The sequence below is a fragment of the Manis javanica genome, chromosome 8, assembly GCF_040802235.1.
Source record: "Manis javanica isolate MJ-LG chromosome 8, MJ_LKY, whole genome shotgun sequence".
NCBI lineage: Eukaryota > Metazoa > Chordata > Mammalia > Pholidota > Manidae > Manis > Manis javanica.
The window spans coordinates 30306854-30330286 of record NC_133163.1 but is presented as its reverse complement, the minus strand read 5'-3'; the positions used below and the strand labels follow the sequence as shown (position 1 = coordinate 30330286).

Genomic DNA, 23433 nt, shown 5'->3' with positions numbered 1-23433 from the left:
CTCTTCTACCCGAGGTATAGGTGGTCTGTTCTTCAATTTAAAGTATTTGCTGTAGTTACTTTGTTGGTGTGTTTGTGAGAGGGGGTTTCTGCCTTGCCTTCCTACTCCACCATCTTTTTTCTGTCTTCTATAAACTTTGATTTGAACATGTTTTTTTCATATGTTGATTTTATTGGCTACTTTTTCTGCATAAGGTCTGTCTCTTGTCCTTAATTTTCATTGGTTTGTTTGCCTCTTAACACATTTTTTTTTTTGAGAGGGCATCTCTCATATTTATTGATCAAATGGTTGTTAACAACAATAAAATTCAGTATAGGGGGGTCGATGCTCAATGTACAATCATTAATCCATCTCAAGTCTAATTCTCGTCAGTCTCCAATCTTCTGAAGCATAACGAACAAGTTCTTACATGGTGAACGAATTCTTACATAGTGAATAAATTCTTACATGGTGAACAGTACAAGGGCATTCATCACAGAAACTTTTGGTTTTGATCACGCATTATGACCTATAAACAATCAGGTCAAATATGAATATTCGTTTGATTTTTGTACTTGATTTATATGTGGATCCCACATTTCCCCCTTTATTATTATTATTATTATTATTTTTAATAAAATGCTGAAGTGGTAGGTAGATGCAAGATAAAGGTAGAAAACATAGTTTAGTGCTGTAAGAGGGCAAATGTAGATGACCAGATGATCGGGTGTGTGCCTATGGACTAAGTATTAATCCAGGCTAGACAAGGGCAGCAAGACATCCACGGATGCAGAAGATTTCTCTCAAAGCAGGGGGGGTGAGGTTCTGAGCCTCACCTCTGTTGATCCCCAAATTCTCACCTGATGGCCCCCCTGCGACTGTGCCTGTCTTAGGTTGTTCCTCCCTTGAGGAATCTTACCCGTCTCTGGCTAACCAGTCATCTTCCGGGGCCATACAGGGAAATGTAAAGTTGGTAAGTGAGAGAGAAGCCATATTGTTTGCAAAGGTTAGCTTTTTACTTCTTTGCAGATTTATGCCCTGTGGCTTCTATGCCCAGCACTTGTCTCGAGGTATCTTTACCACCTGGAGGAATTATGATAATACTCGGTAAATTCGATATGAGGCACGAATTCTATTTAAGGGTTGTAATTAGGAAGAAAGAAGAAAAGCTACAGATGTAGCATATGGAAGGAAACATGGGAGGATTGATTATTTCTTTGACGTATCTTCTTGTAGAGTACCTTAAGTATGTATAGGTTTTAAACTACTAACTAATTTGCACACACATATTAACATAATAGGAATACGGTGACATAAACAAAGCAAATCTATAATTACCATCCATCTCCAGTGAAGCCAAGAAAACCATTTAGGCACCCTAGGCATTTGTGAAAATTTGTCTATGATATGATGGATATTGTCCAACTGTACTTGAACAGTCTGAGAGAAATCAGACAAATTAAAGCAGCCCATTTCTGGGATCTGTTCACATCCCATATGTTTTTTTAACCGTAGATAGTCTATAGTCATGAGATTTTGGAGTCCTACACCTTGCACCCCTCCCACCTCCTGGTTGAGTTCCAACAGTACAGATCCGGTCAAATTCGTTGTCTCACTGTATGCACATGCCAGCCTAGACATCTCCCTCCTCATTCCAATGGCAAGTCCAGGAGATGGTGGGCTGGATGCAGCCACAACCGCAGCGTCATCCAGATCCCTGTGGAGGCTTTTTGATGATCATCCCCCGGCACAAGTCCTCCAGAGAGTGCTGATGCCGGAAGCTCCTCCTCATATCGTATCTTAGTTCATTTTCTGGGTATCCAAGCTAGGCCTTGATCTTCTGCATAGAAACAAATAGACCCTTTGCCCACACTTTGACATGCCCTCTATACCACTGTGCAGAACTCATTGGAGGTCAGCACACAGTAGCTGCTTTTTTTTTTTTTCTTTTATTAAGAGAAAGGAATATTATCAGAAAAGAGTACCTCCATAGCTGATCATCTGACACCCTTTAAGTGATCAACATTAAGGCATTGATCTTTGATTTACCAATAGTTTTATCCTATCAAGGAGTAATCCCCCTTTTCTTTCTTTCTTTCTTTTTTTTTTTTTTTAAATTTTAATCTATACTTACATGAAGAATACTATGTTTACTATGCTCTCCCCTATATCAGGTCCCCCCTAAAAACCACATTACGGTTACTGTCCATCAGCTTAGCAAAATGTTGTAGAGTCACTACTTGTTCTCTCTGTGTTGTGCAGCCCACCTTCCCCTTTCTCCCTCCCCCCCATGCATGCTAATCTTAATACCCCCCTTCTCCTCCCCTCCCTTATCCCTCCCTGCCCACCCATCCTCCCCAGTTCCTTTCCCTTTGGTACCTGTTAGTCCATTTTTGGGTTCTGTAATTCTGCTGCTGTTTTGTTCCTTCAGTTTTTCCTTTGTTCCTATACTCCTCAGATGAGTGAAATCATTTGGTATTTCTCTTTCTCTGCTTGGCTTATTTCACTGAGCATAATACTCTCCAGCTCCATCCATGTTGCTTCAAATGGTTGGATTTTTCCACTTCTTATGGCTGAGTAGTACTCCATTGTGTATATGTACCACATCTTCTTTATCCATTCATCTACCGATGGACATTTAGGTTGCTTCCAATTCTTGGCTATTGTAAATAGTGCTGCGATAAATATAGGGGTGCATCTGTCTTTCTCAAACTTGATTGCTGTGTTCTTAGGGTAAATTCCTAGGAGTGGAATTCCTGGGTCAAATGGTAGGTCTGTTTTGAGCATTTTGATGAACCTCCATACTACTTTCCACAATGGTTGAACTAATTTACATTCCCACCAGCAGTGTAGGAGGGTTCCCCTTTCTCCACAGCCTCGCCAACATTTGTTGTTGTTTGTCTTTTAGATGGTGGCTATCCTTACTGGTGTGAGGTGATACCTCATTGTAGTTTTAATTTGCATTTCTTTGATAATTAGCAATGTGGAGCATCTTTTCATGTGTCTGTTGGCCATCTGTATTTCTTTTTTAGAGAACTGTCTGTTCAGTTCCTCTGCCCATTTTTTAATTGGGTTATTTGTTTTTTGTTTGTTGAGGCATGTGAGCTCTTTATATATTCTGGACGTCAAGCCTTTATCGGATGTGTCATTTTCAAATATATTCTCCCATACTGTAGGGTTCCTTTTTGTTCTATTGATGGTGTCTTTTGCTGTACAGAAGCTTTTCAGCTTAATGTAGTCCCACTTGCTCATTTTTCCTGTTGTTTTCCTTGCCCGGGGAGATATGTTCAAGAAGAGGTCACTCATGTTTATGTCTAAGAGGTTTTTGCCTATGTTTTTTTCCAAGAGTTTAATGGTTTCATGACTTACATTTAGGTCTTTGATCCATTTTGAGTTTACCTTTGTATATGGGGTTAGACAATGGTCCAGTTTCATTCTCCTACATGTAGCTGTCCAGTTTTGCCAGCACCATCTGTTGAAGAGACTGTCATTTTGCCATTGTATGTCCATGGCTCCTTTATCAAATATTAATTGACCATATATGTTTGGGTTAATGTCTGGAGTTTCTAATCTGTTCCACTGGTATATGGCTCTGTTCTTGTGCCAGTACAAAATTGTCTTGATTACTATGGCTTTGTAGTAGAGCTTGAAGTTGGGGAGTGAGATCCCCCCTACTTTATTCTTCTTTTTCAGGATTGCTTTGGCTATTCGGGGTCTTTGGTGTTTCCATATGAATTTTTGAATTATTTGTTCCAATTCATTGAAGAATGTTGCTGGTAATTTGATAGGGATTGCATCAAATCTGTATATTGCTTTGGGCAGGATGGCCATTTTGACGATATTAGTTCTTCCTAGCCATGAGCATGGGATGAGTTTCCATTTATTAGTGTCCCCTTTAATTTGTCTTAAGAGTGACTTGTAGTTTTCAGAGTCTAAGTCTTTCACTTCTTTGGTTAGGTTTATTCCTAGGTATTTTATTCTTTTTGATGCAATGGTGAATGGAATTGTTTTCCTGATTTCTCTTTCTATTGATTCGTTGTTAGTGTATAGGAAAGCTACAGATTTCTGTGTGTTAATTTTGTATCCTGCAACTTTGTTGTATTCCGATATCAGTTCTAGTAGTTTTGGAGTGGAGTCTTTAGGGTTTTTTATGTACAGTATCATATCATCTGCAAATAGTGACAGTTTAACTTCTTCTTTACCAATCTGGATTCCTTGTATTTCTTTGTTTTGTCTGATTGCCGTGGCTAGGACCTCCAGTACTATGTTAAATAACAGTGGGGAGAGTGGGCATCCCTGTCTGGTTCCCGATCTCAGAGGAAATGCTTTCAGCTTCTTGCTGTTCAATATAATGCTGGCTGTTTGTTTATCATATATGGCCTTTATTATGTTGAGGTACTTGCCCTCTATTCCCATTTTGCTGAGAGTTTTTATCATGAATGGATGTTGAATTTTGTCAAATGCTTTTTCAGCATCTATGGAGATGATCATGTGGTTTTTGTCTTTCTTTTTGTTGATGTGGTGGATGATGTTGATGGATTTTCGAATGTTGTACCATCCTTGCATCCCTGGGATGAATCCCACTTGGTCATGGTGTATGATGCTTTTGATATACTGTTGAATTCTGTTTGCTAATATTTTATTGAGTATTTTTGCATCTACATTCATCAGGGATATTGGTCTGTAATTTTCTTTTTTGGTGGGGTCTTTGCCTGGTTGTCATTTGTTTCTATATATTCCTTGATCTCTATTTTGATTTGTTCATTGATCCATTGATTATTTAGTAGCATGTTGTTAAGCCTCCATGTGTCTGTGAGCCCCTTTGCCTTCTTTGTAGAATTTATTTCTACTTTTATACCTTTGTGGTCTGAAAAATTGGTTGGTAGAATTTCAATATTTTTGAGTTTACTGAGGCTCTTTTTGTGAGCTAGTATGTGGTCTATTCTGGAGAATGTTCCATGTGCACTTGAGAAGAATGTATATCCTGTTGCTTTTGGATGTAGAGTTCCATAGGTGTCTATTAGGTCCATCTGTTCTAGTGTGTTGTTCAGTGCCTGTGTGTCATTACTTATTTTCTGCCCGGTGGATCTTTCCTTTGGAGTGAGGGGTGTGTTGAAGTCTCCTAAAATGAATGCATTGCAGTCTATTTCACTCTTTAGTTCTGTTAGTATTTGCTTCACATATGCTGGTGCTCCTGTATTGGGTGCATATATATTTAGAATGGTTAGATCCTCTTGTTGGACTGAGCCCTTTATCATTATGTAGTGGCCTTCTTTATCTCTTATTACTTTCTTTGTTTTGAAGTCTATTTTGTCTGATATTAGTACTGCAACCCCTGCTTTCTTCTCACTGTTGTTTGCCTGAAATATGTTTTTCCATCCCTTGACTTTTAGTCTATGCTTATCTTTGGGTTTAAGGTGAGTTTCTTGTAAGCAGCATAAAGATGGGTCTTGCTTTTTTATCCATTCTATTACTCTGTGTCTTTTGATTGGTGCATTAAGCCCATTTACATTTAGGGTGACTATTGAGAGATATGTACTTATTGCCATTGCAGGCTTTAGATTCGTGGTTACCAAAGGTTCAAGGTTAGCTTCTTTAGTATCTTACTGCCTAACTTAGCTCGCTTATTGAGCTGTTATATACACTGTCTGGAGAGTCTTTTCTTCTCTCCCTTCTTATTCCTCCTCCTCCATTCTTCATATGTTGTGTGTTTTGTTCTGTGCTCTTTTTAGGGGTGCTCCCATTTAGAGCAGTCCCTGTATGATGCCCTGTAGAGGTGGTTTGTGTGAAACAAATTCCCTCAGCTTTTGCTTGTCTGGGAATTGTTTAATCCCGCCATCATATTTAAATGATAGTCGTGCTTGATACAGTATCCTTGGTTCAAGGCCCTTCTGTTTCATTGCATTAAGTATATCATGCCATTCTCTTCTGGCCTGTAGGGTTTCTGTTGAGAAGTCTGATGTTAGCCTGATGGGTTTTCCTTTATAGGTGACCTTTCTCTCACTAGCTCCCTTTAAAACTCTTTCCTTGTCCTTGATCCTTGCCATTTTAATTACTATGTGTCTTGGTGTTGTTCTCCTTGGATCCTTTCTGTTGGGGGTTTTGTGTAATTCCATGGTCTGTTCGATTATTTCCTCCCCCAGTTTGGGGAAGTTTTCAGCAATTATTTCTTCAAAGAGACTTTCTATCCCTTTTCCTCTTTCTTCTTCTTCTGGTATCCCTATAATACGAATATTATTCCTTTTGGCTTGGTCACATAGTTCTCTTAGTGTTGTTTCATTCCTGGAGATACTTTTATTTCTCTCTATGTCAGCTTCTATACGTTCCTGTTCTCTGGCTTCTATTCCTTCAATGGCCTCTTGCATCTTATCCATTCTGCTTATAAATCCTTCCAGGGATTGTTTCACTTCTGTGATCTCCTTCCTGACATCTGTGATCTCCTTCCGGACTTCATCCCACTGCTCTTGCATTTTTCTCTGCATCTCATCCCATTGCTCTTGCATTTTTCTCTGCATCTCTGTCAGGATGTTCATGATTTTTATTTTGAATTCTTTTTCAGGAGGACTGGTTAGGTCTGTCTCCTTCTCAGGTGTTGTCTCTGTGATCTTTGTCTGCCTGTAGTTTTGTCTTTTCATGGTGATAGAGATAGTGTGCAGAGCTGGTACGAGTGACCGCTGGAAGAGCTTCCCTTCTTGTTGGTTTGTGGCCTTCCTCTCCTGGGAGAATAGCGACCTCTAGTGGCTTGTGCTGGGCAGCTGTGTGCAGACAGGACTTCTGCTTCCTGCCCAGTTGCTTTGGGGTTTATCTCCGCTGTTGCTGTTGCTGTGGGCTTGGCCTGGCTGGGGCTGCTCCTCCAAAATTGTGGAGCCCTGTTGGAGGGGGAGCGGCTGGGAGGCTATTTCTCTCCTTAAGGGGCCTCTGTGCTCCCTGCTGCCCAGGGGGTTACAGTGCCCAGAGATCCCCAGATTCCCTGCCTCTGTTCTAAGTGACCTGTCCTGCCCCTTTAAGACTTCCAAAAAGCACTCTCCAAACCAAAACAACAACAGCAACAGTGAGAGATGGAACAGAAAAAAAAAAAAAAAAGAAAGAAAAAAGAAAAAAGACATAAGTTTTTTTTTTTTCCTCAGTCGCTGGTCCCAGGCACCCGCTCACTGGTCCTGCTGCCCTGCCTCCCTAGCACCAAGGTCCCTGTCCCTTCAAGGCTTCCAAAAAGCACCTGTCCACTGGTCCCGCAGGGAAAAACGCGCGATATTCTTTGTCCTAATGCGCCGGTCCCAGGCACCCGCTCACCAGTCCCACCACCCTGCCTCCCTAGCACCGGGGTGCCTGTCCCTTTAAGGCTTCCAAAAAGCACTCTCCAAAAAGAGAAAAAAAAGGGGAAAAACGCACGATTTCCTCCGTCCTCAGGTGCCGGTCTCAGGCACCCGTCCATCGGTCCCGCAGGGAAAAATGCGGGATATTCTTTGTCCTCAGGCGCCAGTCCCAGGCACTCGCTCACCAGTCCCACCGCCCTTCTTTCCTAGCACCGGGGTCCCTGTCCCTTTAAGGCTTCCAAAAAGCACTCGCCAACAAGAGAAAAAAAAAGGGGAAAAACGCACGATTTCCTCCGTCCTCAACTGCCGGTCTCAGGCACCTGTCCACCGGTCCCGCAGGGAAAAATGCGGGATATTCTTTGTCCTCACGTGCCGGTCCCAGTCACCCGCTCACCAGTCCCGCTGCCCTGCCTCCCTAGCACCGGGGTCCCTGTCCCTTTAAGGCTTCCAAAAAGCACTCGCCAAAAAGAGAAAGAAAAAGGGGAAAAACGCGCGATTTCCTCCGTCCTCAAGTGCCAGTCCCAGGCACCCGCTCACCGGTCCTGCCACCCTGCCTCTCTAGCAATGGGGTCCCTGTCCCTTTAAGGTTTCCAAAAAGCACTCGCAAAAAAAAAAAAAAAAAAAAAAAACTGCTCCGGTTTCTTTCCACCCGCCGGAGCCGGGGAGATGGGCGCTCGGGTCCCGCCGGGGCCGAGGCTTGTATCTTACCCCCTTCGCAAGGCGCTGGGTTCTTGCAGGTGTGAATGTGGTCTGAATGTTGTCCTGTGTCCTGTGGTCTCTATTTTAGGAAGATTTTTCTTTGTTATATTTTCATAGCTCTATGTGTTTTTGGGAGGAGATTTCCACTGCTCTACTCATGCCGCCATCTTGGCTCCGCCTTCTCTTAACACATTTTGAAGGAATAGTTCAGATATATTCATTCTTTATATTACATATAACATATGCACATGCAAATATACATATTAGTGATACATTTTAATATGCCTTCTAGTTCATAGCTTTCTTTTCTCTCAATTTGTAGTATCTCTCAGTCAGAAGTTCTTAATTTTAATTCATCCGTTCTTTATAGTGTGTGCTTTGAGACTCATGCTTAAGGAATCTTTCATAACCTAAGGTCGTAAAAATATCCTTTTATGTTTCTTCAAAGAGTTTTAAAGTTTTGTTCTTTACATTAAACTCTTTAATCCATTTTTCAGTGTAAGAAATTAAGATGTGAAGAATATTTGCTTAAAATATACAGTTCATGTTTGCTTGAATGCCCATCAAGGCTGTGGTGCCAGAAATTTGGTAAATAAATTTCATTAAATAATGAGGTAATAGTAGGGGGGAAAAAACAAGCATACAAGTAATGATGTTTATTTTAAGAGATTGGTTAAAAATTTTTTTCCAGCCTTAGCTTCAGTCATGAGTGATATTCATAATTCTGTTAATCTTTAAGTTACCACTGATTTCTGACCTAACTGTCCCAAATACCAGACTATGACTACATAAAAAGGAAATCTAAAAAATTGAGGTTAACTAATCATAGCATAGTAGAACTGAAAAATACCCAGCTTGTCTGTTACAGTGTGTGAACCTCTTAATACAAAAGATGTATAAGATATATAGATATTTAATATGTATAAGAAGTAGACTTGAAGCCTGTGATGACTGCAGGCCTTTATCTTGAGCCTGTGGTGCTGTGAACTTTCCAGTTATTTAGTGAAGACCTTGTTTGTCTGTCAGTGTTGTACCACCCTGCCATACCATTTTCATTCTCATTGTCCATTGTGGTATCTAAGGGAAGAAGTAAAACTACCCTTTCTAATATAAGCAGTTTATCCTTAGACATTTGTGTGAGGATAAAATTACATGGGCTTTTATCAGAAAGCAGTTAATGTGTTTGGTTCCCATCAGCATCAACTTGAAGATGATCTCTGCATAAAATATAATCTAAGAAGATGAAACATGTCCTTTTGGAAATACTGCTACTTTGTAAAGTATTGTTACGGAACATAGTTAACCTTAAGGTACCTAACAAAAAAATAAAAAATAGGTGTTTTAATTTAGAATTTCATTGTTGATTGGGATACAGAAAGTATATATATATATATATTTTTTTTTTTTGAGAGGGCATCTCTCATATTTATTGATCAAATGGTTGTTAACAACAATAAAATTCAGTATAGGGGGCTCAATGCTCAATGTACAATCATTAATCCATCTCAAGCCTAATTCTCGTCAGTCTCCAATCTTCTGAAGCATAACGAACAAGTTCTTACATGGTGAACGAATTCTTACAGAGTGAATAAATTCTTACATGGTGAACAGTACAAGGGCATTCATCACAGAAACTTTCGGTTTTGATCATGCAATATGACCTATAAACCATCAGGTCAAATATGAATATTCATTTGATTTTTGTACTTGATTTATATGTTGATCCCACATTTCTCCTATTATTATTATTATTTTTATTTTTAATAAAATGCTGAAGTGGTAGGTAGATGCAAGATAAAGGTAGAAAACATAGTTTAGTGCTGTAAGAAGGCAAATGTAGATGATCAGATGATCAGGTGTGTGCCTATGGACTAAGTATTAATCCAGGCTAGACAAGGGCAGCAAGACATCCACGGATGCAGAAGATTTCTCTCAAAGCAGGGGGGGTGAGGTTCTGAGCCTCACCTCTGTTGATCCCCAAATTCTCACCTGATGGCCCCCCTGCGACTGTGCCTGTCTTAGGTTGTTCCTCCCTTGAGGAATCTTACACGTCTCTGGCTAACCAGTCATCTTCCGGGGCCATACAGGGAAATGTAAAGTTGGTAAGTGAGAGAGAAGCCATATTGTTTGCAAAGGTTAGCTTTTAACTTCTTTGCAGATTTATGCCCTGTGGCTTCTATGCCCAGCACTTGTCTCGAGGTATCTTTACCACCTGGAGGAATTATGATACTCGGTAAATTCGATATGAGGCACGAATTCTATTTAAGGTTTGTAATTAGGAAGGAAGAAGAAAACCTATAGATGTAGCATATGAAGGAAACTTGGGAGGATTGATTATTTCTTTGACATATCTTCTTGTATAGTACCTTAAGTATGTATAGGTTTTAAACTACTAACTAATTTGCACACACATATTAACATAATAGGAATACGGTGACATAAACAAAGCAAATCTATAATTACCAGCCATCTCCAGTGAAGCCAAGAAAACCATTTAGGCACCCTAGGCATTTGTGAAAATTTATCTATGATATGATGGATATTTTCGAACTGTACTTGAACCATCAGACAAATTAAAGCAGCCCATTTCTGGGATCTGTTCACATCCCATATGTTCTTTTAACCATAGATAGTCTATAGTCATGAGATTTTGGGGTGCTACAACTTGCACCCCTCCCAACTCCTGGTTGAGTTCCAACAGTACAGATCCAGTCAAATTCGTTGTCTCACTGTATGCACATGCCAGCCTAGACATCTCCCTCCTCCTTCTTATGGCAAGTCCAGGAGATGGTGGGCTGGATGCAGCCACAACCGCAGCATCGTCCGGATCCCTGTGGAGGCTTTTTGATGATCATCCCCCGGCACGAGTCCTCCAGAGAGTGCTGATGCCGGAAGCTCCTCCTCATATCGTATCTTAGTTCATTTTCTGGGTATCCAAGCTAGGCCTTGATCTTCTGCATAGAAACAAACAGACCCTTTGCCCACACTTTGACATGCCCTCTATACCACTGTGCAGAACTCATTGGAGGTCAGCACACAGTAACTGCTTTTTTTTTTTTTTTTTTTTAATTAAGAGAAAGGAATATTATCAGAAAAGAGTACCTCCATAGCTGATCATCTGACACCCTTTAAGTGATCAACATTAAGGATATTTAAAGCATGCGTTGATCTTTGATTTACCAATAGTTTTATCCTGTTAAGGAGTAATCCCCCTTTTCTTTCTTTCTTTCTTTTTTTTTTTTAAATTTTTAATCTACACTTACCTGAAGAATACTATGTTTACTATGCTCTCCCCTATATCAGGTCCCCCCTAACAACCACATTACGGTTACTGTCCATCAGCTTAGCAAAATGTGGTAGAGTCACTACTTGTCCTCTCTGTGTTGTGCAGCCCACCCTCCCCTTTCTCCCTCCCCCCCATGCATGCTAATCTTAATACCCCCCTTCTTCTTCCCCCCTCTTATCCCTCCCTGCCCACCCATCCTCCCCAGTTCCTTTCCCTTTGGTACCTGTTAGTCCATTTTTGGGTTCTGTAATTCTGCTGCTGTTTTGTTCCTTCAGTTTTTCCTTTGTTCCTATACTCCTCAGATGAGTGAAATCATTTGGTATTTCTCTTTCTCCGCTTGGCTTATTTCACTGAGCATAATACTCTCCAGCTCCATCCATGTTGCTGCAAATGGTTGGATTTTTCCACTTCTTATGGCTGAGTAGTATTCCATTGTGTATATGTACCACATCTTCTTTATCCATTCATCTACAGATGGACATTTAGGTTGCTTCCAATTCTTGGCTATTGTAAATAGTGCTGCGATAAACATAGGAGTGCATCTGTCTTTCTCAAACTTGATTGCTGCGTTCTTAGGGTAAATTCCTAGGAGTGGAATTCCTGGGTCAAATGGTAGGTCTGTTTTGAGCATTTTGATGCACCTCCATACTGCTTTCCACAATGGTTGAACTAATTTACATTCCCACCAGCAGTGTAGGAGGGTTCCCCTTTCTCCACAGCCTCGCCAACATTTGTTGTTGTTTGTCTTTTGGATGGCAGCCATACTTTCTGGTGTGAGGTGATACCTCATTGTAGTTTTAATTTGCATTTCTCTGACAATTAGCGATGTGGAGCATCTTTTCATGTGTCTCTTGGCCATCTGTATTTCTTTTTTGGAGAACTGCCTGTTCAGTTCCTCTGCCCATTTTTTAATTGGGTTATTTGTTTTTTGTTTGTTGAGGCGTGTGAGCTCTTTATATATTCTGGACGTCAAGCCTTTATCAGATCTGTCATTTTCAAATATATTCTCCCATACTGTAGGGTTCCTTTTTGTTCTATTGATGGTGTCTTTCGCTGTACAGAAGCTTTTCAGCTTAATGTAGTCCCACTTGCTCATTTTTGCTGTTGTTTTCCTTGCCCGGGGAGATATGTTCAAGAAGAGATCACTCATGTTTATGTCTAAGAGGTTTTTGCCTATGTTTTTTTCCAAGAGTTTAATGGTTTCGTGACTTACATTCAGGTCTTTGATCCATTTTGAGTTTACCTTTGTATATGGGGTTAGACAATGGTCCAGTTTCATTCTCCTACATGTAGCTGTCCAGTTTTGCCAGCACCATCTGTTGAAGAGACTGTCATTTTGCCATTGTATGTCCATGGCTCCTTTATCAAATATTAATTGACCATATATGTTTGGGTTAATTTCTGGGGTCTCTAATCTGTTCCACTGGTCTGTGGCTCTGTTCTTGTGCCAGTACCAAATTGTCTTGATTACTATGGCTTTGTAGTAGAGCTTGAAGTTGGGGAGTGAGATCCCCCCTACTTTATTCTTCTTTTTCAGGATTGCTTTGGCTATTCGGGGTCTTTGGTGTTTCCATATGAATTTTTGAATTATTTGTTCCAATTCATTGAAGAATGTTGCTGGTAATTTGAGAGGGATTGCATCAAATTTGTATATTGCTTTCGGCAGGATGGCCATTTTGACGATATTAATTCTTCCTAGCCATGAGCATGGGATGAGTTTCCATTTATTAGTGTCCCCTTTAATTTCTCTTAAGAGTGACTTGTAGTTTTCAGAGTATAAGTCTTTCACTTCCTTGGTTAGGTTTATTCCTAGGTATTTTATTCTTTTTGATGCAATGGTGAATGGAATTGTTTTCCTGATTTCTCTTTCTATTGATTCGTTGTTAGTGTATAGGAAAGCTACAGATTTCTGTGTGTTGATTTTGTATCCTGCAACTTTGCTGTATTCCGATATCAGTTCTAGTAGTTTTGGAGTGGAGTCTTTAGGGTTTTTTATGTACAGTATCATATCATCTGCAAATAGTGACAGTTTAACTTCTTCTTTACCAATCTGGATTCCTTGTATTTCTTTGTTTTGTCTGATTGCCGTGGCTAGGACCTCCAGTACTATGTTAAATAACAGTGGGGAGAGTGGGCATCCCTGTCTGGTTCCCGATCTCAGTGGAAATGCTTTCAGCTTCTCGCTGTTCAGTATAATGCTGGCTGTGGGTTTATCATATATGGCCTTTATTATGTTGAGGTACTTGCCCTCTATTCCCATTTTGCTGAGAGTTTTTATCATGAATGGATGTTGAATTTTGTCAAATGCTTTTTCAGCATCTATGGAGATGATCATGTGGTTTTTGTCTTTCTTTTTGTTGATGTGGTGGATGATGTTGATGGATTTTCGAATGTTGTACCATCCTTGCATCCCTGGGATGAACCCCACTTGGTCATGGTGTATGATCCTTTTGATATACTGTTGAATTCTGTTTGCTAATATTTTATTGAGTATTTTTGCATCTACATTCATCAGGGATATTGGTCTGTAATTTTCTTTTTTGGTGGGGTCTTTTCCTGGTTTTGGTATTAGGGTGATGTTGGCTTCATAGAATGAGTTTGGGAGTATTCCCTCTTCTTCTATTTTGTGGAACACTTTAAGGAGAATGGGTATTATGTCTTCTCTGTGTGTCTGATAAAATTCCGAGGTAAATCCGTCCGGCCCCGGGGTTTTGTTCTTGGGTAGTTTTTTGATTACTGTTTCAATTTCTTTGCTTGTAATTGGTTTGTTTAACTTTTGTGTTTCTTCCTTGGTCAGTCTTGGAAGGTTGTATTTTTCTAGGAAGTTGTCCATTTCTTCTAGGTTTTCCAGCTTGTTGGCATATAGGTTTTCATAGTAGTCTTTAATAATTCTTTGTATTTCTGTGGAGTCTGTCGTGATTTTTCCATTCTCATTTCTGATTATGTTGATTTGTGTTGACTCTCTTTTTCTCTTAATAAGTTGGGCTAGAGGCTTATCTATTTTGTTTATTTTCTCAAAGAACCAGCTCTTGGTTTCGTTGATTTTTGCTATTGTTTTATTCTTCTCAATTTTGTTTATTTCTTCTCTGATCTTTATTATGTCCCTCCTTCTGCTGACTTTAGGCCTCATTTGTTCTTCTTTTTCCAGTTTTAATAATTGTGATGTTAGACTATTCATTTGGGATTGTTCTTCCTTCTTCAAGTGTGCCTGGATTGCTATATACTTTCCTCTTAAGACTGCTTTCGCTGCATCCCACAGAAGTTGGGGCTTAGTGTTGTTGTTGTCATTTGTTTCTATATATTCCTTGATCTCTATTTTGATTTGTTCATTGATCCATTGATTATTTAGTAGCATGTTGTTAAGCCTCCATGTGTTTGTGAGCCTTTTTGTTTTCTTTGTAGAATTTATTTCTACTTTCATACCTTTGTGGTCTGAAAAATTGGTTGGTAGAATTTCAATATTGTGGAATTTACTGAGGCTCTTTTTGTGAGCTAGTATGTGGTCTATTCTGGAGAATGTTCCATGTGCACTTGAGAAGAATGTATATCCTGTTGCTTTTGGATGTAAAGTTCTATAGATGTCTATTAGGTCCATCTGTTCTAGTGTGTTGTTCAGTGCCTGTGTGTCTTTACTTATTTTCTGCCCGGTGGATCTATCCTTTGGGGTGAGTGGTGTGTTGAAGTCTCCTACAATGAATGCATTGCAGTCTATTTCCCTCTTTAGTTCTGTTAGTATTTGCTTCACATATGCTGGTGCTCCTGTATTGGGTGCATATATATTTAGAATGGTTAGATCCTCTTGTTGGACTGAGCCCTTTATCATTATGTAGTGGCCTTCTTTATCTCTTGTTACTTTCTTTGTTTTGAAGTCTATTTTGTCTGATATTAGTACTGCAACCCCTGCTTTCTTCTCACTGTTGTTTGCCTGAAATATGTTTTTCCATCCCTTGACTTTTAGTCTATGCTTATCTTTGGGTTTAAGGTGAGTTTCTTGTAAGCAGCATATAGATGGGTCTTGCTTTTTTATCCATTCTATTACTCTATGTCTTTTGATTGATGCATTAAGTCCATTTACATTTAGGGTGACTATTGAAAGATATGTACTTATTGCCATTGCAGGCTTTAGATTCGTGGTTACCAAAGGTTCAAGGTTAGCTTCTTTAGTATCTTACTGCCTAACTTAGCTCGCTTATTGAGCTGTTATATACACTGTCTGGAGAGTCTTTTCTTCTCTCCCTTCTTATTCCTCCTCCTCCATTCTTCATATGTTGTGTGTTTTGTTCTGTGCTCTTTTTGGGGGTGCTCCCATCTAGAGCAGTCCCTGTAGGATGCCCTGTAGAGGTGGTTTGTGGGAAGCAAATTCCCTCAGCTTTTGCTTGTCTGGGAATTGTTTGATCCCACCATCATATTTAAATGATAGTCGTGCTGGATACAGTATCCTTGGTTCAAGGCCCTTCTGTTTCATTGCATTAAGTATATCATGCCATTCTCTTCTGGCCTGTAGGGTTTCTGTTGAGAAGTCTGATGTTAGCCTGATTGGTTTTCCTTTATAGGTGACCTTTTTCTCTCTAGCTGCCTTTAAAACTCTTTCCTTGTCCTTGATCCTTGCCATTTTAATTATTATGTGTCTTGGTGTTGTCCTCCTTGGATCCTTTCTGTTGGGGGTTCTGTATAATTCCATGGTCTGTTCGATTATTTCCTCCCCCAGTTTGGGGAAGTTTTCAGCAATTATTTCTTCAAAGACACTTTCTATCCCTTTCCCTCTTTCTTCCTCTTCTGGTATCCCTATAATACGAATGTTTTTCCTTTTGTATTGGTCACATATTTCTCTTAGTGTTGTTTCATTCCTGGAGATCCTTTTATCTCTCTCTATGTCAGCTTCTATACGTTCCTGTTCTCTGGCTTCTATTCCTTCAATGGCCTCTTGCATCTTATCCATTCTGCTTATAAATCCTTCCAGGGATTGTTTCACTTCTGTGATCTCTTTCCTGACATCTGTGATCTCCTTCCGGACTTCATCCCACTGCTCTTGCATTTTTCTCTGCATCTCATCCCACTGCTCTTGCATTTTTCTCTGCATCTCATCCCATTGCTCTTGCATTTTTCTCTGCATCTCTGTCAGCATGTTCATGATTTTTATTTTGAATTCTTTTTCAGGAAGACTAGTTAGGTCTGTCTCCTTCTCAGGTTTTGTCTCTGTGATCTTTGTCTGCCTGTAGTTTTGCCTTTTCATGGTGATAGAGATAGTTTGCAGAGCTGGTACAAGTGACCGCTGGAAGAGCTTCCCTTCTTGTTGGTTTGTAGCCTTTTCCTGGGAGAATAGCGACCTCTAGTGGCTTGTGCTGGGCAGCTGCGCGCAGACAGGGCTTCTGCTTCCTGCCCAGTTGCTTTGGGGTTTATCTCCGCTGTTGCTGTGGGCTTGGCCTTGCTGGGGCTGTTCCTCCAAAATGGTGAAGCCCCGTTGGAGGGGGAGCAGCCAGGAGACTATTTATCTCCGTAAGGGGCCTCTGTGCTCCCTGCTGCCCAGGGGGTTAGAGTGCCCAGAGATCCCCAGATTCCCTGCTTCTGGTCTAAGTGACCTGTCCTGCCCCTTTAAGATTTCCAAAAAGCACTCTCCAAACCAAAACGACAGCAGCAACAATGAGAGAGGGAACAGAAAGAAAGAGGAAAAAAAAAAGGAAAAAAAGGGGAAAAACAAGAGATTTTTTTTTTTTTTTTTTTTGTCCTCAGGTGCCGGTCCTAGGCACCCGCTCACTGGTCCTGCTGCCCTGTCTCCCTAGCACCAGGGTCCCTGTCCTTTCAAGGCTTCCAGAAAGCACCCACCCACCAGTCCCGCAGGGAAGGAACGCTCAATATTCTTTGTCCTCAGGCACTGGTCCCACGCACCCGCTCACCAGTCCCGCCGCCCTGCCTCCCTAGCACTGGGGTCCCTGTCCCTTCAAGGCTTCCAAAAAGCACTCGGCAAAAAGAGAGAAAAAAAAGGGGAAAAACGCGCGATTTCTTCCGTCCTCAGGTGCTGGTCTCAGGCACCCACCCACCGGTCCCACAGGGAAAAATGCGGGATATTCTTTGTCCTCAGGTGCCGGTCCCAGGCACCCGCTCACCAGTCCCGCCGCCCTGCCTCCCTAGCACCGGGGTCCCTGTCCCTTTTAGGCTTCCAAAAAGCACTCACAGAAAAGAGAAAAAAAAAAAGGGGAAAAACGTGCGATTTCCTCTGTTCTCAAGTGCCGGTCTCAGGCACCCGCCCACCGGTCCCGCAGGGAAAAACGGGGGATATTCTTTGTCCTCAGGCGCCGGTCCCAGCCACCCGCTCACCAGTCCCGCCACCGTGCCTCCCTAGCACTGGGGTCCCCGTCCCTTCAAGGCTTCCAAAAAGCGCTCGCCAAAAAGAGAAAAAAAAAAAAAAGGGGAAAAACGCGCGACCTCCTCCGTCCTCAGGCACCGGTCTCAGGCACCCGCCCCCAGGTCTCGCAGGGAGAAATGCAGGATATTCTTTGTCCTCCGGCGCCGTTCCCAGGCACCTCCTCACCGGTCCCGCCACCCTGCCTCCCCAGCAACGGGGGCCCGTCCCTCTAAGGCTTCCAAAAAGCGCTCGCCAAAAAAAAAAAAAAAAAACCGCTCCGGTTTCTCTCCACCCGCCGGGAGCCGGGGGGAGGGGCGCTCGGGTCCCGCCGGGCTGGGGCTTGTATCTTACCCCCTTCACAAGGCGCTGGGTTCTTGCAGGTGTGGATGTAGTCTGGATGTTGTCCTGTGTCCTGTGGTCTCTATTTTAGGAAGATTTTTCTTTGTTATATTTTCATAGCTCTATGAGTTTTTGGGAGGAAATTTCCACTGCTCTACTCACGCCGCCATCTTGGCTCCGCCCTAGAAAGTATATTTTTAATAGAAACAGCAGTTTTATTTTGTAAAAGTTTTTTCCCATGAGCTGCTTGTTGATAAATAGGATTGTGAGTGTGTCTGAAAATTTTTCTTTGAAAATACAGTAGTGATAAATAATTTAATAAAACAAAAAAGCAAATAGTAAATACTACTTGGTTTGTCCTTTTGGTATATAATCTGTAAAATTGAAGAATAAGTGACCTAATTAGTTTCGTGTTTTTTGATGCTTGATTTTAGAGGACCTCTGCCACCTAGAAACCTCAAGAGGAACACTTAAACCATGTAGTATAAATTTGATGTGTAATCTTTGTAGTTTGGGTAGAAAATGCAAGTGTTAATCATCTGTTACTAGTTTCTAGTATGAAATAAACACTTATATTTTTATTTTGTTTTCAGTGTTCATCTTTTAAGAAAAGAACCATATAAAGGCAGACACCATTTAACAATTTCTTGTAATATCAGTTCAGAGGCACAGTTACAGGGAGGTTTTATGATCCTTTTATGATCCCATACGAATATTGTCAGCTGTGCTGGGATCAGCTGAGAGCCCAGTGAAGTAATGCAAGTAGAGTAGAGAGCAGACTTAAAGTCACACAACAGCCCAGTGTCTGCCTGTACTTTTTCTCCATTTGGGAAAAGTGAAACTCTTACCTCTGTCACCTAAAAACCCCAAGAGTAACCTCTGGCTGGGCTTAAGCATTTAAACCACATAATGTAAAGTAAATGTGTAATCTTTGTGGTTTAAGTAGAAAATACAAGTTGAATCATCTGTTGTTTCTTGTATGAAATGGACACGTAAATTTTTATTTTGTTTTCAGTCTTTTCAGCACTTAATCTTTAAAACAAATTCTGTACTTCCTTTATAGTCCTGTACATTTTAGTGTGATTCCTGGCACAGAATTATTTACTACTCTTAGCAGTATAATGAGGAGGGGGAGTTTATTTCCATCTGTTTTAAGCATTCATAAGCTTTGATTCTTTTTGTAGAGGCTGAGATGATATACCATTCAGTATTAACTAATCTCTCTTATCTTTTTCCACTTGGAGGGGCCATTAAAATTTTCACTGAATTTGTCTACCACTGTATAGTAATGGTAAGGTTGTTTTCTTTCTATCCATTTAATATAATCAACCATGTTTACCTTAATATGTACTATGGTGAATAATAATGGAAGTCTGGACTGATTTTTCATTGACACATTACATTTGAAAATGGGGTTGGTGTATAGTAAAACATGCAATGACGTAGGCATAAGAAACCTTGCTTAATTTTGTCATTAAGATGTTACTAAGATGGGTGATTTTGGCTAAGTCATTCAAAGACAGTAGGTAGGTCTCAATTTCCTCTCCAGAAATAAAGGTGTTGAACTAAATAATCTCCAAGAATTCTAGTTCTTATGTGAGCATACCATATGGAAACTAGCATCATGCAGAAGTTTTGTCAATACACTAAGCAGTATATGTATTTGTAAGGGTCTATGTGTGTGTTTACTTAGAAATTTTCGTGAATTTGAGTTTGTTGTTCAGAAAAGATTTTTCAGGACACCTCTTTTTTATAATTAATGTTAGATTTATTAAAGTTATAAGAATTTTAAATTCAGCTGTAAATTAAATACATTTTAATGATTAATTTTAAGAGGTTTGGGTTTTAAATATAGGTTAAGATCACTTTAAGTTGCATTTATAAGTTTAGTATTTATTTTTAAGTGCTTAAGTACCCAAGAAATGTTTGTAAGTACCTAGTTTTTCTAAACCTAGTTAGATAGTTAGAAAGTTAACCTAAATAGTTAAGGATTTTGTGAAATTTTAAATACATTTTCAACTTAAAATCATAAGCCTAAGTCAGTCATTCAATGACGTTTTAAAATGGAATCACAAGTTAATATTTTAGATATACTAATATCAAAGGCTTCTTAATCCAAATATTTAAAAATACCTATTATGCCCATACCCAACTTAGAAGTATTAGATTGTGGCCTTGATTTATTTTTTTACTTTTTTTTTTTTTACTCTTTCCCTCTCCCTCCCGGATAACTTTTTAAAAAGTTTATCATATCTCTATTCTAAACCTTCCTGGTTCACCAGGATTTTGTCAGTTCACCATCTCAAGCAATTTGAGGTTACTTTCCCAAGCAAATTTGGAACCATGTCCTCAGATGACTGAGATTGAAATCAAGAGTTACAGACATCCAGAGTGATTTTTTTCCTCATAAAAGTGGGCATAAGTTGAACCTCACTTTATAGTTTCTGCCAACAGTGACTCTGAGGCTGTGCCTTCTTAGTGGGGAGATGTCTGTGCCTGCCACCCCTGGACTCAGGTCATAGCACTGAATCCTCAAGTAGTATGATAAGTCTGTAGTCCCCTCACCCAGGGTACTTCCGATTTACTAATTTACTTATTGCTTGATTATGTTCTGTGTTTAAATTTTTTTTTATTTGGCAGACTGAAATTTTTAAGCATTTAACTATTTTCAAATAAAGCATTTTTGAATTTTGCTTGTCTCGTGTCTTGTCTGGTTGTACAGTCACAGTTGGAAGGCTATTCTTATGACAGTTTCAACTTGGAATTTTCTAGAACACAATCTTAAAAAAAGTTAGCACATAAACAGGGATTAAATATACTTGGATCACAATGTTGTCTTATTCACGTGTTACATAATATGATACCTTAACTCTAGTTGAATTGTAAGCCTTTTGGCATGGACTTTATATCAGTGCTATCAATGAAAGTATAATGCAAGCAACATATATAAATTAAAATTTTCTAATAGCTACATCAAAAATCAGTAAAAGAAACAGATGAAGTTAGTTTTAATACATTTCATTTAACCCAATATAATCTAAATGTTATTTCAACATATAATCAGTATAAAAATTACTGAGCTGTTTTACATTCTCTTTTTTTTTTTTTCCATACTGAGTCTTTAAAATCCAGTGTTATTTTATTCTTAGGGCACATCTCAATTTGGACTAACTTTCAGGAGCTCAATAGCTACATGTAGCTGGTGTCTACTGTTTTGGGCAGTGCCGTCTTATTATTTTGCAACTTACTGCTAGTAACCATTGTTGCTTTGTGTGTGAATGTGTTATTTTAGTTACCAATTTTTCTAATTGAATGAATATGAAATATCTTAAAGTGCCTGTATTTTCTTTTTTCTTAAAGGCCCTTCCTTCTTCCATGATTATAGTAGCAGTTTATTGTCCTGTGATAGCGGCTGTTTTCATTGTTCTGAAGATGGTCAACTATCGACTCCACAGAGCACTTGATGCTGGGGAAGTTGTCGATAGGAACGCAAATGAGTTCACAGATCAAAGAGCCAAGGCTGAGCAAGGCAACTGTTCAACTAGGAGAAAAGACAGCAATGGACCAAGGTAAGAAAACCCGTTTCACTCAGTTTGTAATGATGTAGGTCATGTGTGTATGCCATCATGTGATTATTGTGTTCTGCCTGTTCTGTTTATGTGGTTTAAGGCAGTGTTGGGTCTTAACCACTACAAATACAATGGCAAGTACAGATTGTCACATTCGACCACAGCATAACTAACTGGCACATCAGAGGGACTAAATCAGTATCCTTGGCCTTATTACTGAATAACGTGTTAGAACTATAATAGTTACAATTGTATAATAGTTACTCACTCCCCAAATTGGAACCAGTGAAAAACAATTTAAATAATAAGCATAGCATATGAATGTCACTTATTTTTTATTTATACGAATAAATAAAATATATACGTAGATCTTAAGCAAATTGTGGTAGTATTTTACTTGACATTTAATTAAAATCTGCTTTTTTCAGTTAATGTATTTTTCAATTTTATATTCTCAACTTAGAAACTTAGCTGTTCTTTCCCTAGATCTTTGCATAATGGACCTCTTGGGATTCAGCTCAGTGTAGATGTCACCTCCTCCCAGAGACTTTCTTTTCCCATCTTGCTTAAAGTATTCCCCCAACAGCACTTAGTCACATTCTGTTACATTACCTTGGCCTCACCCACTTTCTCTTTTTGACAGAAGGATTTACTTTATCCATAGCCCTTTTTGTGACTTAATAGAAATAATAGGTACCATTAATATAACCCTTAAAACTATATGAGCAATTGACATATATAACAATCCTCAAAACAATTCTATGAATAGAAATTGTTATTATCCTTGACTTACAGATGTGGAAACTAAAATGAGAAAGATGAAATATTTCCTGGCATCAGGTCTGAAGTCCATGCTTTTAAACACTATGCCATGTTCCCACTCAGTATTGTATGAAATATTTCAGGTTATCAGTATTTTTTTTTATTAAGGTATGATTGATATACACTCTTATGAAGGTTTCACATGAAAAAACAATGTGGTTACTACATTCACCCATATTATCGAGTCCCCACCCATACCCCAGTGCAGTCACTGTCCATCAGTGCACCAAGTTGCCAGATATCCACTATGTCCCTTCTCTGTGATACACTGTTTTCCCTGTGATCCCCTACACCTTGTGTACTAAACATAGTAACCCTCAGTCCCCTTCTCCCTCCTTCCCCACCCGCCCTTCCACACCCCTCTCCTTTGGTAGCCACTAGTTCGTTCTTGGAGTCTCTGAGTCTGCTGCCTGCCATTTTGTTCCTTCAGTTTTGCTTCATTGTTATACTCCACAAATGTGGGAAACCATTTGGCATTTGTCTTTCTCCGCCTGGCTTATTTCACTGAGCATAATGTCCTGCAGCTCCATCCATGTTGTTGCAAATGGTAGGATTTGTTTCTTTCTTATGGCTGAATAGTATTACATTGTGTATATGTAACACATCTTCTTTATCCATTCATCTACTGATGGACACTTAGGTTGTTTCCACATCTTGGCTATTGTAAAAAGTGCTGTGATAAACATAGGGGTGCTTATGTCTTTTTGAATCTGAGAAGTTGTATTCTTTGGGTATATTCCAAGGAGTGGGATTCCAGGGTCAAATGGTATTTCTATTTTTAGTTTTTTGAGGAACCTCCATATTGTTTTCCACACGGTTGAACTAGCTTACATTCCCACCAGCAGTGTAGGAGGGTTCCCCTTTCTCCACATTCTCACCAGCATTTGTTGTTCTTAGTCTTTTTAATACTGGCCATCCTTTCTGGTATGAGGTGATACCTCATTGTGGTTTTAATTTGCATTTCCCTGATGATTAGTGATGTGGAGCATCTTTTCATGTGTCTGTTGGCCATCTGAATTTCTTCTTTGGAGAACTGTCTCTTCATATCCTCTGCCCATTTGTTAATCGGGTTATTTGCTTTTT

General features: G+C 39.8%; 1 protein-coding gene across 4 annotated transcripts in view; it reads left to right on the top strand.

The window, feature by feature from the left end:
* PCNX1 (pecanex 1) overlaps positions 1-23433 on the top strand; it is a 288523-nt gene that overhangs the window by 44763 nt on the left and 220327 nt on the right. For all 4 annotated transcript variants that reach the window (XM_073242202.1, XM_073242203.1, XM_073242204.1 and 1 more), the window contains exon 2: positions 21320-21528. In XM_073242202.1, the coding sequence (XP_073098303.1) occupies positions 21320-21528 (209 nt within the window). The remainder of the gene's footprint in view (positions 1-21319; positions 21529-23433) is intronic.